The sequence below is a fragment of the Buteo buteo genome, chromosome 13 (genome assembly GCF_964188355.1).
Source record: "Buteo buteo chromosome 13, bButBut1.hap1.1, whole genome shotgun sequence".
Lineage (NCBI taxonomy): Eukaryota > Metazoa > Chordata > Aves > Accipitriformes > Accipitridae > Buteo > Buteo buteo.
In genome coordinates, this window is record NC_134183.1 from 27274211 (window position 1) to 27293486 (window position 19276).

The window sequence follows — 19276 nt, forward strand, 5'->3', positions numbered from 1 at the left end:
CCGAATTTTTGGGTATGCTTACAGTAGGCTTGGAGGTAAGATTGCCACGTGTGGAGGCATCCCCCCTGCTGGCTCTGATGTGTGGGTGGCTCTGACGTTGCAGGTGCACGTGTGGGGAGACGTCCTACACCCTGTGCTGTGACCAGCTCTGTGGGGGCTGCTCTGCTGCTACCTCCCAAACCACCTGGGCCATGGCTGCTTTGGCTTTGTCTGTTCATGCTGCAGCCGTGCCCCCGTTTGTGCTGCAGACGTATCCTACCATGTTGTTGGAGTGGCTGCTCTGCTCTTGTGGGAGCTGGGGGGTGAATGAGGAGGAGGAGGGTCTCTCCTTCAGCACCAGGCACCCCCTGCTGCCCCCAGGGTTACGGGTCAGGTGTGTCTCTGAGCTCAGCCACTGGTTTTGCTTCCAGCCTGTTTTAGTCAGAATGGCTTGGGCTGGCCTAAACTGGGAAGGCATTTACTGACGGGGCTGTCTCTGAAGGAAGGGAGCCATGGCAGAGGCAGTGAGACCTGTGGTGGGTGCTGGGGGTGGCAGCCGGCGGGGACAAGTGTCTGCGCCCCCCCGGCAGGCTGGTTACGCTGCCTGAGTGCAAAATGGGGCCTGCTCCGCTCCCCCTGCTAGCAGCTTCGGAGGCACCAGCCGGGGACTGAGGTCTTCCTCAGGAGAGGGAGGCTGGAGCCTGGGCCCTTGGCTTCGCGCCCCAGGATCCCACTCCTTGGGGTGGCGTGGGAGATGTCCATTCAACGGCAGTAAAACCTGGAGCTCAGCCCCTTCCCTTATATTCTGCTGCTGTCAGAGGTGGTAAAAGGTCTTGAATTTTAAATGTTTCCAGAGCTTTCAAGGCTGCTGCGGGTTTTCTAAGCACCCCATGCAGGGCTGCAGGCCCGTGTCCCGTCCTGGCGCTAGCTGCCATCCCTCTCCTGAGTCAGTCACTTGACAGAGAAAGCACGCGGAGCATCTGGGATGTGATGAGACCGTCATTCCTTGTTTACAGCTCCTGGCAGACAAAGCCCTGCGTCATGCACGGCCGGGGTTGGGAGTGTTTCCTTGGCAGTGGCACAGAGAGACGAGAGGCGGCTTCTCCTCTGGGTGCCCGCCGGCCAACCCTGCAGAGTGCCCTCGGCCCGAGGTGCTGGACAAGTGGCTCCGCTGGTTTTCCCACCTGAGGATCGCAGACCCTCACACCTCACGTTTTTTAGTGTGGGATCGCAGAGTAGATGGCCTGTGTGTTACCTTTCTTCTGCTCGGTGAGCTCCTGAACGTTTCGTGAGCGGTTGTGGTGTGATGAAGTCTTTACTCAGTTTTGCTGAGAATTTATTAAAAAAGTCAGGAACTGTTATGCTTAAGCGTGCAGCTTGTTGTTTCACTTTGATAAACAATGCAAATGTTGTCCACACACAAAGTGTGTGTGGATGCGTTTGGTCTCGCTGGCTCTTTTGCAGGTTTATAAAGCTATGTTCCTGCAGTTATTCCTGTTTTGACTTCAGAACTTTCCAGTGCAGACTGTTTACAAATTGGACACGAAGGAGAACAATAATTGATTAAAAGCAATAATTTATTAATGTTGTTAACATTTCCTGTGGATATCCAGTTAAGGCAAAGCTATATGCATGGATTTACTAGCCTTATGGTAATTCATGTGCTTTTTCCTTGAGTCTCTGTCAGTGTGATACCTTGGAACAGGTTATTTAATTTACTGGAATATCTCTGATGACATTAATGGAGTTGTTGATATTGCTGAGAAAAGAGACTATGGACCTGCATTAATATGCTACTTTTCAAGCAGTCTTAAAATCATCATCTGAGCTCCAGACAGCCTTCGCATGTCTATAAACTTTTCAAAGGGTAATATTTCAGAATGGTCTGTATGAGTTTGGAAATACTATTTTCAACATTCCCTCAAAAGAGGGCAGAAAATAAATAGTTAGTTTACTGATTTTCTTGCATGGTAATAAGGGAGAAAGCTCACTGATTCGAATGGCTCATTTTAATAAAGATGTCTGGATGTCCCAGCAGTCTCCCATAATGATTTTAGTTTAAAAAGGAGGAAGACATATTTTACCTTGGAAAAGTTCCTTTAAGAAGCAGTAAGGCAAATTATGGAAGCTCTGTGTGTGTGTGTGTGTTATGTGTAAAACCACTCCTTATCCCAAAATGGGGAAATACACTTTACTTTTACTTGAATAAATAATATGAAAATCATCATATAAGCTACTGTTAACCTTTTTATCTCGAATGTAGTTCAAACTATTTAAATGGCTTTGGTCTTCATGTGGGAATGGAAATTAGCTCTTGGCATAGCTTGCTCTAATTGAAATCAGTTTGTGGTTTTCAAGTTCCTTCCCTGCTTGACAGATGATATCATTTCCTATGCTTTTTGTAATCCCCTCTGTTTTTCTAAGATTGTATAAAGCTAAGTTGAACTACACGTTTTAAAGTAACTATACACCTTTTTCTGACCTACTTAGGACATTGTCCAAAAATCTTCACCAGATATTCACTCTGTATTCACAGACAATTTTACTTTTTGTTGAGGAATGTTAGTACATTTTTGTTGCCTGAAGTACATCGGAAGTAGAACAAAGTTGTATCATAGCTATTAGACACATAAGAAATGTAAGATACAGTTCTTACTTTTATAATTGAAGAATTAAGAGTACCAGTGTTTTAAATGCTAGACTGTTTTAAATCCTTTCTCCAATTGCATGTTTAACTTCTGTTCTGTGGATTTCTATTGCTATAGAAGGCAATACAGTTAAAATGATTATTTCTACTTGAAAATAAAAATAAAATTCCATTGACATACTTCTGAACTGTAAAAAGCCAAATGATGCTTAAGGGCTTTGTGCAACAGGAAAAATTCAGTGGTTGGCATGGCACCTGTTAGCAACAGGCTCTGGCAGGACATGCAATTTCTGTTTTTTCAGTCCTGAGCATTTCAGACAGCATGGTGTAGGTATCCAGTGCTCCATCACAATCTACTGAAATGCTGATCTGACCGTAATCCTATCTGAGGAGGAGCCTTTCATGTGGTTCCTGTTAAGAGGGAAACCATTTCCCGGCTGCTTACTGGAGTGCTGGCCCCAGTTCACAGCTGTGTAGGACAGCGGGACCTGTAAGGAGGACTTGACTTTGTCGGGAGGCCTGCCTGCTTCTCTATGCCTGATGAAGAGCCTGACATACTTGAAGTTGTTCCTAATGTCTACTTAAAAAGTATATTTGTCCTTATTATTAGAAAAAATGCAGCACAGACTTCTATGCTTTACTGGCATGGGACTTAAGCTGCATGTTAGTCATTATAAATGATGGGACTGTGGCTGAGGAGAGCGTGCCGCTGCTCCCCCGCCTCTGCTCCTTGCAGGGGAAGGTTGTTGGCTCTGTGGAAATGCTGTCTGTGAGCTCCGCAGCCCCTAAGCACCGCAGCTAGCAGCGCCTTTATCTGGAGATGGGGTGACCCCACAGATGGCATACAGAAAGAAATTGCTCTGTTATTTTTCCTTCTCATGCAAGAAGTCCTACCTGGGCAGATCAGCTTCTGATATTGCGTGTGTTGGCAGAACCAGGCTGTCTTCGGGAGCTTCCCTTAAATGCTGCTCTTTAATACTTCCCTCCCACATTGTGCAGATGATAAGACTCTCTTCTTGGTGGTGTCTGCCCGAAGTTTAGTACTTTTCCCTTATTAATGGCCTTTTCTCATCATTGCAAACTAGGAGACAAATTCTGTGCATTTATGCTCATATGAAATGCCTTTGACTTTGGTAAATAAGGCTGGTATCAAATTCTTGCACCATGTCCTGTATTCCTTAGGATCCATAAATCAATATTGTTTTCTGTACTGCCATTTTAAGTATCTGTCCTAAAATATGCATCCTTGGTTTCTGATTCACAGACTCAATCCCTAAAAAAACCCCAAACCCCACCCTTAGAAGACAGTTAAGTGTTTCTGACTGGTTTGATTTAACTGAGGAAAATCTTTTTTCCCTTTGAAGTACAACACTGTAACATCCGGTGCATGAATGGAGGTAGCTGCAGTGATGACCATTGCCTCTGTCAGAAGGGTTATACAGGAACGCACTGTGGACAGCGTAAGTACACTTTTATTAATGTAGATACTGTGTACAGTTAAGTAATTCTGGGGTGTGTGGATTGGGCACCCTTTAGCACTAAATTTCAACTGATGTTGAGCTTGTTTTTGATCAGGTACAGTGGAATTTTACAGGAAAACACATGACTTTGTAATGAATGCTGAGTGAATTCTTTCTGATCAGGACTATTAAAATAAACATCATGTGAATTCATAATAATTGGATATAACTTGATCCTGTAGTTCTCGCACTACCATAATTCCCATTGACCTCCAGGGCTTTCCACTCACTAGAGCAATAGGCCATACATTTAGATTTTACATGGGATTCAGTTTTCATCTTATAGACAAAATTAAGCTTTTTAATACAAAGCCTTGTTTTAATTTCAGGGGTTTGCTTCAGACTTAGCTAGTATGCTTTAGGAATTTTGCTCATTTTGATGTTGTCTTGTTAGAGTTGATGGACATATTTTTGATTACCTCAATCAATCCCGAGCCAACAGCCATCCTGGATCCGCTGCTTGAAATCTTTCCCGAACTGACTCTGGTGGTCTCTTGCTCTTCTTGGCTGGAATGCTGTGAAGAAACTCAAATAAAGATGTAGACACTGATTTTAACCAAGGCTGTCATGTTGCTATCTGGTGAACTATTGGTCTGACAGGGAAAATGTGCTTAGCTCATTTAATGAAAACCTTTTGTGCTCTGTCAAAATCAATGGCACACTTTACATGAACTTCAGTGGGACCAGGAATTTACCCTAATAATCTGGAAGAGGATCACATGGTGAAAGGATTAAGAATTGTATTTCTGCCTTCTCTGTGAAATATCAAGTGGTAGAAGAGGATAAATGGAAACCTTCTTTCTACTGAAGTGAATGTGAAACTGAACGAAGAATAATATTACTCAATGAGCATCAAATTGTATTTGAAAGCCCCTTTTTCATGTGAATGTTATATTTTCTGATTATTTTTGAGAGCAACTGCTTTTGGAGTTTATTATAAGGAAAATTAGGTTCTGAATCTAATGACAGCATCATACAGGGGAAGAATATCTTGGATTAACTGAGTCAAAATAAATAGCGATTACATTTTGCTATCCTAGTTGATAGCATTAATTATTTAACATCAGCAAACAGCTTTTTAATACTGGATTGTTTTTCTGTTACGGTAGAGGAATAAATACATTTTTAAATTTGCTTCTGAATAGGGAAAAATTTAGAGGATTTAGAGATGAAATTTTCTTCTGCACCTTCTATCTGCAATCTCTACTATTTTGGTGTTTCTTTGTTGAAAGTTTGAAAGAGGTGTTATTTTGAAGTTATGGAATTGTCTAGCCATCCCAAAGAGAAAGGCTTTGAGAGGTCAGAAAAGCTGTGCTTGTTACTGTGTTTATATTGTGCTCCCTTGAAAAGATGAATTCATGATGCTAATGAGGCCAGCAAATAAGAAAAGATTGTAAGTAGATTCTGGAAAAAAAGTATCCTGTCCTGTTTTGTTTACCATTTTTACCAGTTTACCTGAGCTAGTCAAGTACATATCTCGTGTCTTTCTGGAAATAGCTCAATAAAGATTACTTTTGCCTTCCATCTGATACAGCTGTCTGTGAAAATGGATGTCTAAATGGAGGGAGATGCGTGGCTCCGAACCGATGTGCTTGCACATATGGCTTTACTGGACCCCAGTGTGAAAGAGGTATGTGCCCTAAAACAGTGAAAAAATTTGATGTTCCAACTTGCTTAATAGTAACTTAAAAATACTTAAATAGTAATATGAAATAAAATATTTAAATATTAATATTTTGTTGCTGTCTATGAATGAGGTAAAATAGAATGAACATTCTTGTAGAATGCAACATAAGGAAGCTTTACTGAAAGGAAAACTCCAGTCTAAGAAAATTGTGGAGATATTAGTTATGGAATAACACAAATTAAAATGGTAACAACTTTCCTAAATGGCGTTTTTAATGAGAAAGAAAACTTTAGCATGGATTTAAAAACAAACATTCAATCTTATCTTCTTTTGTGATTTTTATATATCACAAGCATTGATTGGTATGATTTTAATGGTTAGTTCTTCAGTTCATGGTATGTTTACCAAGTGTCATTTTTTTTCCCGGGGCAAAAATCCACATTTATTTACTCTAGTGGTAGGGTTGATGAGCCATTACCTATTCTAACCTATAGTTGAATTGATTTGATTTGGTTTTGTTAGTCTCAATACTGAAAATAAATTTTAAGCAGCATTTTTACCGATGTGTGAGCTTCATAAGGATAGAGGCCAGGATGAAACGCACATGCAACTGATTAAGGCCTTTCTTTTATTTACTTTTTTGCTGTGAAAAGACTCCAATGTTAGAGGTGGCAAATAAAAAATATTGTTAAGTGTTTTTACTCAAACTTTTTCGAAGTCGTCAGAAAAGCTCTTTGTATCTCTGATACGTTTGCTTGCCAATGATAAGCAGCATCTTCCCTCTGTCTTTGGCATGTTTTGTTTTGGCAGAGTTTATTCAATTCTTCTTTCCATTTTGTACAGATTTATTGTTATCAATTTTGGCTTTTTATTTGCGTATCCATAGTGATAATCACAGCTGCTTCCAGATGAAAACACAGCTATACCAACTGTCTTACCTAGTATATGGATTTTTTTCAGGGATATTAAACCAATTTAACGGTTCATTTGAGGGAGATATAGTGAACAATGTTTAGGTATAATCCTTTTGTTGAATTTTGTAATATTAAAAATAAAACATTTTCATTTGTTAGAACTATCAATTGATCTGTGTCGTGGTTTAACCCCAGCCAGCAACTAAGCACCACGCAGCCGCTCACTCACTCCCCCCCCCCCACCCAGTGGGATGGGGGAGAAAATCAGGAAAAGGAGTAAAACTCCTGGGTTGAGATAAGAATGGTTTAATAGAACAGAAAAGAAGAAACTAATAATGATAATGATAACACTAATAAAATGACAGCAGTAGTAATAAAAGGATTGAAATGTACAAATGATGCGCAGGGCAATTGCTCACCACCCGCCGACCGACACCCAGCCAGTCCCCGAGCGGCGAAATCCCTGCCCCCCCGCTTCCCAGTTCCTAAACTAGATGGGACGTCACATGGTATGGAATACACCGTTGGCCAGTTTGGGTCAGGTGCCCTGGCTGGGCATGAGAAGCTGAAAAATCCTTGACTATAGTCTAAACACTACTGAGCAACAACTGAAAACATCAGTGTTATCAGCATTCTTCACATACTGAACTCAAACCATAGCACTGTACCAGCTACTAGGAAGACAGTTAATTCTATCCCAGCTGAAACCAGGACAATCTGTTTAGTTGGAAATCCATCCATACTACTCATACAATAGGTTGTGTTACATATCTAAGAACCTGTGACAGAATAGACATTAATGACCTGATTTTGGGCTTGCATGTAGGGGATGTGCTTAGCACATGAAATTTCTGTCAGTGAGTGTGTCAGATGATCACTGCTGTCAATGCTGCACCTGGACTAATGGTTGGATTTTTTTATATGGGCAGCATAGGTGGGTGATGCAGAACAACAAATCTTAGGGGACCAAAGCTTTTTGTTCTGTGCTAGAGCAGACGGTAGGATGAAGCAGGTATTTCCTGCACTCCCTACAGCAGAAAAAATTGCTGTGTTGGCACTGTGTGAAGTCTTGCCAGTTGTCCACTCAGATGTTGTAAAAGTAGTTCAAACCGATGGTGAAGTTTTTCTGAAGATTGAAAGGTAGTTCTCTTCTGAATCTTGGGATTTCACTGCTGTAGAGGAGCAAGAGGAATGGAAAATTAGGTTAAAAATCCTAAGTTTGAAGAGAATGAAGGCTTTATAGGTAAAGAATGTACTGAATATTACTGCAAAGGCTTTGAATTTCAAGCTATGACTGCTTATTCTCCATGGGTGAAGCTTTTGAGCCTTCAGTCCGGTGAGGAGTTGTAAAGTGCAAGTTCAGAAGAAAATTGTTTAATGCTGCTTTTATGTTGCCTGATCTGGGACCAGTTTGACTCCACCTCATTAGGGCGAGTTTCAAGGCTGAAGTCTGCTAATAGCTTCAGTCCTGTCCCTCAGGGCTCCTGCCTTGTGTGGGGTGGAGTGAGAAACTGGTGACACAGAGCCATTTGAGCCAAATCATGCTGTCATGAAATCCCGTGCATGTTACTGAGCACAATTGAGGTGGAAATCTGTAACTTATATGCCTTGTCCATAGGCAGTTTTTACTTAGAACATGTGTTTGATTCTATAGTTATCAATAAAAGAGAAGATAGACATTAATGAGCTGTAGTATTTCTGGCTAATGCTCACTGCAGTACTGAGGCCAAATGATAGTCATATCTTCCTAGAAAACCTCTGAAATTTGGCTTCTTTCACAGAGATTTCCTGCAGCCTCTCTACCTAGCTGAGCTAATATGTTCCCCTCCTCTAAAAAGGGTGTGGTGGTTTTTAGTCCCAGAATCACATTATGCCATCAGAAAAACTTTTTCTGAAGATAACTTTTCAAGTATAAGCTAATGTTGGTCTTAGTCAGAATAACTTGCATTGTTCAGCACATGCACCTGTGTGGTCATTAGGGAGTTGTCTGGCTGCATACGATTTTACACATCTGTCAACTAAGTAAGAGGTCCATATTTTGAATCTAGCTTTGGAAAGTTATGTGGATTTGTGACACTCCCTGGTGGGCTTCTGATGTATATATGGATGGATGTTATCCAGTAAATTGACAAGATTCATGCCTTGTAGAGTAAAACTGTGTCTTTATTAGAAAGAAGAAAAAAGCGGGGGGGGGGGGAAGAACAAAACAAAACCAAAGCATCTCTATGCATGGGGGGGGGGGGGGCGGGGAACGGAAATTACCCAAGAGAAATAGTCTCTTAAACTATCACATTTCTGGGGGAAGCAGGAGAAGCAGATTGTTTTGAAAACACCACTTCTGGATATAAATGTAATCTGAAGTGATATGGTTTTATGGCATGCACATTCTCCATCTGTTTGCCTGTGGTTTGACTTCTAGGTTATGCCATGCCACAAGCTAGCAGTGATGCAAGTAATTTACTGCTGCATATCATGCAGTGCTTTTCTCTACAAGCATCAACTAATAGTAACAGTCACAGAGTGTTTGTGGCACGTATGTCACAGACTAAAGCATATTCCAGCCTTTGCTGCATATGTCATATTTTAGAATTGTCTTGAATAAAACAGTGTTGGGGCAACCAAATTCATGGGGGTTATTCCAATAATCTGATAAGGAAAACAATTAAAATGTTGCAGGTAGTTGGAGCAAGGTTAGAGCCAGTTTCTTAGATCCAGAGGCAAGTTGTGTAGTTCTGTGTCTACTGTTTTAATTAGTTTTTCCATACATTTGGTCCATATTTGTAATACAAATTAGCCTGATTGGTATTACCTCAGTAAATGCTGACCATATGATTGTTAATGAAGATCTACAAGACTTCCGTGTAGGTCAATAGCTTCAAATACATGGACAATGAAAGGGCTTTATCTGGTGAAAGATCTGTTGCTTTCACAGTGTAGCAAACTCCATCAAATTTGTGGCATGAGTATTTTTATGTATATATTCAGTCATTCTTTGAGAGGGTAAGAGCTGGCGTTCGACAGTTTTGGCACACAAATTGCTTTTGTGTGACTTCAAAGTGTTAATGATGGTATAAAAAAACTATAAACATGAGCAAAAGGAACTTCTAGATTCATTGTTATCAATGGAGTTCCTCTTCATGTTCTGGGAGTTTGTACCATGTCACTGGTGAGATACGTTCTGTCAGAGCTGGATTGATAACTGTAGCATGGTCAAAAGTGGCACACATGTATCATTAGCTCCTTAGCTGTTGCATATGTTGTTCGGCACCTTTCCAGAGCGGGGGAAGCCTCCTGGGCGTACTGTCAAGTGTATGCAGGTGTACCATAAGCACAACAGAACTGGTTTTTCTGTGGGATAATGTTCATCAAAAAGGTGAACTTGACGTAAGCTGAACAGTAGAAGTGTAGTGGAGTTGGAAAAGCTTCTTACAGCAATTTAAGACACATTTAAAATACGTAGTCCAGAAAGGAAAATATTTCATGTATATTGGCTAAGTTATAATTTGAACTTCAAGGTTTCCTTCTGGAAGGTGCTGAGTTTTGTGGCTGCAATCCAGTGATGGGCTTTGGCATGCATTTAAATTCAAACCTGAGATGTCAATATGCCTAAAATTACGCAAGTGCTTAAGGGCCTTGCTGGATTTTGGCCCAAGCTTTCAGAGTCAGTTAAGATCTGAGAGGTGCACTCAGCTTTTAGCATATCGTTTAGTCATACTGTTAATGAAAAGAAATCACAGGTGACAGAAAATGAAGATGCAAGCAAAGCAAAATTTCTTTTACTGGTTAAAACCAGGATGCCATCTTTGTGCCATTTTACTTATAATGATGAATAACTTGAATGAGTTACAGATTCTGGAGTTCCTTTTAGGTTCGCTGAAGAGATTGAGAGCAGGGTCTTAGCTTATGTTACCCGGAGGATGATTCAAAACATTGACAGCAATTTTTATTGTCTGTAAAATAGCCTAGGGGATTTAGCTGGCTATTTGAGGTGCCCACATTTGGGTCATGTGAAAACATCCCTATGTCATGCACTTTATGAAAGTCCAGAGGAAAAAGTGATGTTAAAAGCTCAGAGAGATCAGACATCCCTATCAGATTTGGTAGAACTGTGTCCTCCGAACTTGTGCATAACAGCTTTCTTGACTCTTTGAATCTGTTTCTCTTTGGACATTTGGATGATTATACTTTAAGAGGGCGAATTCTGTATAATATAAAATTGCACATTGTTGTTATCCTTGTATTGCAAAAATTGCAATGAAATGTGTTTTTCTTTTTCTGTCTGGATCCATTTAGAGGAACACAGTAGAAGCTTAGAATGTGTTACAGCCCTGTTTGTTTATTTGAATGCTTGTGACAACATGAGGGGCTCAATCCTGCTGCATTTTGGAGTTTTGCCACTCGCTTTGCATAGGAGCAGAATTGGGCCTGATGTAGTTCAAATATTAAAAACGTACCACGTGTGTTTTGTTTTTTTCTGGACTCAGAGTATGAGCAAATGATTGCTTTTTCTTCAAACAGAGTCGTTTCTGTACTGCTCCCTTCATGGCAGGAATTTTTGCATAATTTTTAATTATATTTGGCCATTATTAAAAGTTCCCAGAATTAATGCCATATGTAAAAATATCTTGCCCAGAGCCTCTCCATGAAAGTGCAGCCGCTGAAAGTGGTCGAGACTAGTGTAGTGCTGTGTATATTTTTTTCTTTCTAAATATTACAACGGGTAGAATGTTTTCACAAAGAGGACACTGCACCCCTTAGTGTGCCCCGTCTCTGGTATTTAGTCTAAGTGGAAAGTAAATAACAAAGTGTAGATAGCAGTAAAAGTATGTTCCCAAAGCCTTATGTTGCATTTAAAGTAGTATTGCAGCATATGGTAGCTGGCAAACATTTGAATAAACTTGATTTCTGTAGCTGTCTTCCAAGAAACACATCTGTTGACATAGACATGTAGTTTCTGCAGCCCTGTAACATGAATGCATGTACAGTATTATAGCAGCAAACTAAAGGATGGCTAAGCTGGAAGGCTTGGAATAAGGATTCTTGCACACCATTTTCCCCCTGAAAAATTAAGAAAAATGGCTTCAGGCTGAAGGTAAATACATTAAGTCACAGAGTGACATTTTACTGTCTTTAAAATATTTTAATACATGTTGCCACCCTTGATGTCTTTCAGTTTTAAAACAAAAATTCAATATCAGTGTCTTGGATTATCTTTTCTGTAAAAGAGGTTGAGATAAGTGGATGAGGAATTTTTTAATTTTTAAAATTGAAGCTGCAGCTTAATGGTGAAGTCAGCCTCTGCAGAATAACTATGTGTGTTTTAAGATGTTTTATAATACTTAGCAATATAATTGATAGATGTCTGGATCAGAACTTGGTACAAAGATCAATCTGTTATTTAATGCCAAAAAAGCATTTTTAGGATCTTCTGTATGTGAAGGCTTTTATCCATTGTTCTGCTCCTTGCAGATGCACCCTATAACTGGTCCTATGTTGCTTGCTCTATGCTTTGTGCATCTCAAAATATCACACAGCAAGTTTTAAATGTTTCTTCAGATATGTGCTTAAAGCTTAATCAAGATCCATAAATGATTCAGTACATATGGGCTTAGGTCTCTTGTGAGATGTGAGGGCTCCAACTTTTGTACATGAAGCTGAACATTTACATTTTGTTCCAAATTGAGTTTTGATTTCGGTCAAACAAATCCAAATCCAAAGTTTTCATTCAACTATTTGGCAGCCCTTTCCATATTTCCATGCCTTCTTGATTGGCTGCTAAGGGCACTGACCTTTAGATGTGCAGTAAGGTATTATTTGGACTTTTTTTTTGTTTTAATTTGGTTTTTGTTGTAGCAGTGGAGATGCATACAAATTTAATCACAAATTGAGGAGCCCATATTTTGGTATAAATAATAATACAAATGTTTGAATGAAATAGCTGCGTTGTTCTAATCTGCAAGAATTGGTTCTTGCATGTAGGACATTGAAGGGACTCCCAGTAGAATCGCTGAGATTGTTCTCCTGGTACTGCAGACAGCTTTGTTGTTGAACCTGATGCCTACCTCCAGGTGTGCTGGCAGCCTGTGGCACATGTTTGCTATGCAAGAAATTCAGTTCTGCTTTCATTGCAGGCAGGGGCTGAACCTTGCGCTGCTTTTCTTGTGCATGGTACTTGTGACCTGCCTTGTAGTGTCTTAAGTAATGAAGGGTGGAGGTCTGTTCTTTCATCAAGAGGTTTTGTTGAAGTTATATACACAAAGAGATGTCTATGTTTGTTTGGTTATGGGACGTTACATTAATACAGATATGACTTTTATATACACAGTGCAGGCAGTTGAAAGATATAACTTCCCTGAATGGCCTGCACTCCCAGATCTGTGCTATGTGGAGCTCCAGGGAGAACTGGGAAGAATCTGTCTGATGTGTTGTATCATGAGAGTCAGATTTTTTTGTGTGCAGAAAGATTGAGTTAACTTTTATTGATTTTGGTTGTCATTGCAGCATGGTGTTGCATTTGACATCTTCAGAATAAGTGTCTTCAAGCCATTCTTGCTCTCTTAGTTCCATTGTAACATGCCTGTTTTTCTAATCTCAGCCATCTCCTGATTCCTGGGTCACTACAAAAATTGTAGAACATAAAATACCTGAGCACAACTAATTTTGCATGGAGCTTTCCATAGAAAAGTTGCTTTTGAAATGGTGACTCCTGGAGTTGAACATGATACAAGGAATGAGTAAAAGAAGCTGAGAACTTATCTAACAGTGCCCACTTAGCCATCTATGGAGAAAATTGTTCCTTCTTTTCTGGGCTGCAGTATATTTTGATATAAGAAAGTACAGCTACCTGAAATCCTTTCATTTGTTACAGTGAAAACAAATGTTTTCCTTGTGAATCACCCTGAAATTTTATATGAATATTTTCCATTTGTGCCTTTTTTCTTATTGAGCTGAAAATTTTTGTTACAGTTGCAACAGAAGAAATCAAATATCAGTATGTATGATGCCTCAGTCAAGTCTGTGTTACGGACTTCATTTTTCTTTCTTTGTTGGTTTTTTAAAGTGATCTAAAACTTTCATGATGGTCAGCTCTAACAAAGAAAAGAGAACCTCTTTTAAAACATCATAGGTCATACCTAATGCAAGGATAAACTGACAAGGACATTTCCAAGTAAAACAATTCTTTTATGTAGGTCAGCTGCAAAATGCTAACGAAAATGCATCTTAAGCAGAGGTGCTCAGAATAGGCAGTGCAACTGTTTCATCACGTGTAAGTTTTCTTGCAACATATTTGTAAGAGTTGATGAAATCTCTGTAAAAATTAAAACAGTTCTAAAGTAAACTGTTGCATTTAGAAAGATCTCTTCTGTCCTATCTCAGCATAAAAATTTCAAAATATTGTAGGAAACAACTACCTAAGAGCAGCTGTAATGACAGTCACGTTCACACTTCCAATTGCCCTAGAGAAGTTCACGAGTAATGACTGAGTGGTTTCAGATTTTTTTTTTTCGGTGACAGCTTGTACGGTTTGGCACTCTAGAGAAATGCTGTAGGAAAAGAAGAGAGGCCTAAATAAGGTCTGAAAAGAAAGGAGCCCTAAGAGAAATATCACTCTCCAAATTCTGCTCTGCTGTAAAACAGAGCCTAGCTTTGCAGTCCTTATCCAGAAGAAAGTCCTTTTGGAAAAAGGCGGAATTTCCTTATGTAAAGAAACCAAGATTCAATATTCTCTTTGTAGGTAGATGTGCAAAGGCTAGGTATAAATAATTAAAAAATGCCATGAAAGTTATTAGAAGTGCATATGTGTGTGTATACTCGTATATACACATATGGTTTTATATTTTAAGAAAAGAAACGTGAAACCTTGTAAGCACCTGATTTTTGATTGTGATGTTACACATTTACTATGCGTCTATTGCAGGTATTACCCAGGCTAAATTAGCACAGTTAGGTTAACGTAACTGCAGTCTGCTGTGCCATAGTCTTTAATTTATTTTCATGGTGGTGTAATTCAGATTACAGGTACCATTCTGAAGGGGTGGCCTCTGCACTGTTTTCCTTGATTCTGAACGTTTAACTTAGTGTGTGACTGCTTCTAAAAAGCATTTAACTCATGTAAGCCTGGCTTACCAAATGATCTTGCTCATGTTGTATAGTGGCCCTGTCCTCATCATTTAAGTTTTTTGCGAAGTTTACCCAGTGATTGCCAGGAGTTTCAGTACTGCCCCCATTTCCTCCTTACCCCTTGGGATGAACAGTCTGCTGTGACTCTCTAATGCTTTTTCTTCCAACACAGAGGTGCTGACAGTCATAGAGAAACAGGAGCTTAGCAGAAACCTGAATGCTTGCAGTTTTTGCCTCCCTGGGGAAGTGGTGGCTGGTGGCAGATGCTTTCATCCTGCACCACTATGCACAGCATAGGACAAAGCCCCTGCTCCAGTGTGCTGAAGCAGAAGGGTCCTTGCTGGCCTTGCAGCAGTCTAATAAATTCAGTGGTATTTTATTAGACTTAACATTTTCTTTCTTGTTTCTGTATACAGCAATCTCTTAGTGCTCTTTGGTCTCAAGATTAAGCCATCAGTTGTTGCCCTAAGTCCTTTTACATTGGTCCCGCTGCTTACAATGGCTCCATTGTATCTATTGATAGATGAGTTCTCAGCAAGGATGGGGAAATCAGTTTATCTTCAGCAAAAACAGGCAGCATACTAAAATGCACATCTACTATTTAGTGGAGTAACTTCTACCTATCAAAGAATGTATTTACATTTTTTTGAAAATAGGGCCATAAGAATTACAGAGGAGAGAGGATAATTTCTAACAGTATTTCAGTTTACAGAATTGCTTGGGGTGGAAGGGACCTCTTGAGATCATCTAGTCCAACTCCCCTGCTCAAGCAAGGTCAGCTAAGAGCAGGTTTCCCAGGACTGTATCCAGCCAGGCTCTAGAAAATATGTTAAAATATATATTAGTCTGTGATTTGTAACACCTCCAACTGTATCATTCAGACCTGCTAGCCATTTAAGGAAGATCCAGTGCTAACATTGTCAAAGCATTCATAATCCTGGATGTTTTCTGGTTTTTCTTGTTTGTGTGTTCTACTATCCAGAGGGTGTTTGTCCTGTGGCAGTGATTGATTGAGTGCTGTGAAATGAAAGCACATGTTATGCTGATAATTTCTAGTGTACTTGCCTAATAAAATTCTAAAAATGGAACAGTTAGTTTAAAAATATAAAATAAGATGACAAAATTACAGTGGTTCATGGGGTGTGGGATAGGGAATGGTTTTAACTCCTACTAACACTAGTAACTACAGACGTGCTGTCAGGAGCATTTTCCTATTTGCACTTGACACTGGCTGTACTTACCTGCTTGTCACTTAAAACAAAAAGATGGGGGAGACCCATTAGGTACTTGACTGATAATTTCACCTGACTTAGGAGGAAACTGGGTCCCTCAGTGATGGGAGATTTTAGGAGCTCAAAAGCTCCTATGTCTGCTTAAGTTTCACAGAACTACAGGAAGAAATGAAGCAGTAAACATACAGCGGAAAAAGCATGCTGTGCACTTTCTTCAAAGTGCAATTAAGATGGATCTTAAAGTGAGACACCTTGAACTGCTTCTTCAGGGGCCACTGGACTAGTCTCTGTGCTGGAATAGTATGTCCAAACGTCTTAGTTCATTTGAGCAGTACACTGACAGAATACTACTTGAGCTTGAAATGTTTATAAGAGGTAATAGTAAAACCAGTGAGAAATGAAATATAATTGTCCTGCTGGGATATGATGAAAGTCTTTATGAGAATCTCTGTGTCCCGGTGGGACAGTATGGGTGGTAACTTGGAGAGATTCATTAAATGGTAGTATGACAGCTTTACAGTTGGATTAATACAGGCTTAAAAAAACCCGACAGGGTCAAAAATTACTTCCAGGCTGCAGTCTTTAAAGGCAAAAAGATCTACCATTGAAATGGGCAGTTAAAAAAAAGAGGTAAGTGATACATAGCTGTGAAAGGAGAGTCAGTGTTAGATTAATTGGGCTCCAATAAGCTTTAAGATAAGATATAATTTAATGATGCAGATACTATGTCTGGAATTTAACTGCACCACACAGTGTGAATTATTCCAGTTACTTGATTCTTGAAGTGACGAGCAAAGGAGTAATAAGTGGACAATTTGTGAGCTTTTTTGAGGGATTGAAATAAGGAGAGGGTAATGTTTTAATACACTGAAATTGGGTAGATTTACAGGGGCTTACAAAGAAAAAAGCAAGAGAAGCAGGTGAGGGGGGAAGGTAGTCAAGAAGAAGATGGCAGAGGGGATCTAGCCAAACAGTTTTCACACATCTCAGAAAGAGAGCATTGTAGGCAGGTTGGGAAGTTTGGACTGCTGCTTGGACAGGGGAAACCCAGCGGAGATGTACATTCCATTCATCTGAACGGCTCTTCTAGTAAAAACATTGCTAGACACAAGCACAGTCCAGGAATGGCAAATGATGAATGACTTAGCAAGCTATCTTGCTGGGTATTTAATCTGTGTGGTTATCTAAATAATTTGAAATGCTTCTTTTGGCCTGAGCCAGGCTGGGCAAAATGAAGTGCCATGCATTAAACCTTGTGCTATTTCAGCTCTCAGGTCCCAGCAGGAACCCAAGAAGATATGGCTCCATGAAAGGTGATACTATATTAAACTAACAGTACAAGTTGTATCAAACTCGGTTCCAAATTCAATACAAAAAGTCGTGTTTTTAGAAGGCATTTTAAATCTAGCACTAGCACTTTAGTCACTTGCTGATGTCAGTACAAAAAAAAATGCTTTGTACAGCTGCTGACTGCAAGGAAGATGAGAGGTTAAATTGGGTTAGCGGAAATTAAAGACGTGCAGTAGAAGCAGTAGAAGTGTTGGTATCAGAATGTTTATGGAATTTGTCATTAAATAACACAAGTGTTTAAATTTGAGGGCCAATTTAAAGCTTTCCTTTTTATAATTTTTTCCCCATTTATGTGAAACTGAAATTATTTACAAAGGTGTACAAGGAAACATGAATTTATTTAAAAAAAAAAAAAAGATGATGGCAAATCCATTGTAGTCTCTTACTGTTCAAGCCTTCTTGAGCTAGGGCCTGAGCCACCAATGTGTATTAGAATAATTCTGCTATTCTTACTACAGCTGATTACAGTGCTCTGTTATAAAGGGTGGAGGTACTTGGTTGTCCTCCAAAGAAAGTGAGTAATAATTGACCTAATGTACAGAGCACATGAATAACATATTCTTTTGGTAAGAAATTTATGTTTTACAGGGTGTGCTAGAGTTCACATCCCTTTTTCACATCTTCCAAAAGATTTTAAAATACTCAGCTGCTCTATTAAATTTCTAATTCAACAAATACTCAAATACGAAGTATGCATTAGATAAAGCTCTTGAGTTGAATCCAAACATTGAAAAATCTTTTAATCTGCCTGGAAAACAGCTGTTTAGAATTTTGAATAGAAATAACAACTTCCTTCAGCCTATGTTGTTGATGTCCACTTCAGTCTCAACCTGGGAGGAATTTCTCTGTTACTCTGATGCAAAGTCTTGCTGCTGTTACGATGATTCGACTATCCCCAAAGCATACCAGGAGTGGTATCCTGGTCCTGTTTGAAATAAATGGTAGCACTTCCTTTGAATTCAATATAATGGAGGAGATACTTACTCAGAAGACTTGAGATAGTTTTGACACTTGTCTGGAGTGCAGCTAGAGGAACTCTTATTGACATCTCCTACTACTGAGAGACTGTTCTTCATGTTTGTCTGCCGAAGGAATTCGTGGTAGGAGAATTATGGGGTTTAGTATCTGAAATAATTTAAACAGATGGGATTTGTGCATATACACATGCAACTTCTACTCCTTTTTCATAAATACTTGGGTAATCTTATACAATGTTACGCAGTGACTCTGCATTAAATACCACAAATGAAATTTCTAGGCAACTGCCCATTGCATCCAAGGAAATATCAAAATAGTTCCAAGATGGCTAACATGACAATGAACATCAAAAGCAGTAATGATTTGCCACTTATTGTAAACAATTGCCAAAACCCTGCAGGGAATGGCTTACATTTATTCTACAACTCTTCATTTTGCTATGTCCGGAGGGTAGATTATACAAGCGTTTCACACACACACACGCATGTCAGTTGTATATTCAAACATTTGGGCAGTATTTTAAACTCAGAGGTAGAAGTCTTATATTGTTCAGAGAATTGAAGCCTGAATGACACTTCTTAGTAACTATGGGAATGATCCCAAACCTACTCACGTCAAAGAAAGGGATGCCCAAAGGCTTGGGTGGGCTTTGAATTGGGAGTCAGAGTTGACAGGATCAGATCTTGTCAGCCAGGTTTCAAGAAGGTGTGCAAGGTTATTGAGAAAGCAATTAGGTCTTTGCTGTGTTCCCTCACAATACTATCAATCAGTAATTTTGGATAAAAGTAAGAAGTGCTCAAAGGCATAAATCATGAACATGTTTTACCAATGAAGACTGTTACCTGTGGCTGTAGGTTATAGAAAATATCATTATATGGAATGGTATTTATTTAACAGCAATTGGGGAT

At 39.5% G+C, this 19276-nt stretch overlaps 1 protein-coding gene across 1 annotated transcript in view; it reads left to right on the forward strand.

Annotated features, from left to right (window-relative positions):
* Positions 1-19276, forward strand: part of FBN1 (fibrillin 1) — a 159233-nt gene that overhangs the window by 18936 nt on the left and 121021 nt on the right. Inside the window, exons 4-5 of the mRNA XM_075045230.1 lie at positions 3991-4086; positions 5681-5776. Of these exons, the coding sequence (XP_074901331.1) occupies positions 3991-4086; positions 5681-5776 (192 nt within the window). The remainder of the gene's footprint in view (positions 1-3990; positions 4087-5680; positions 5777-19276) is intronic.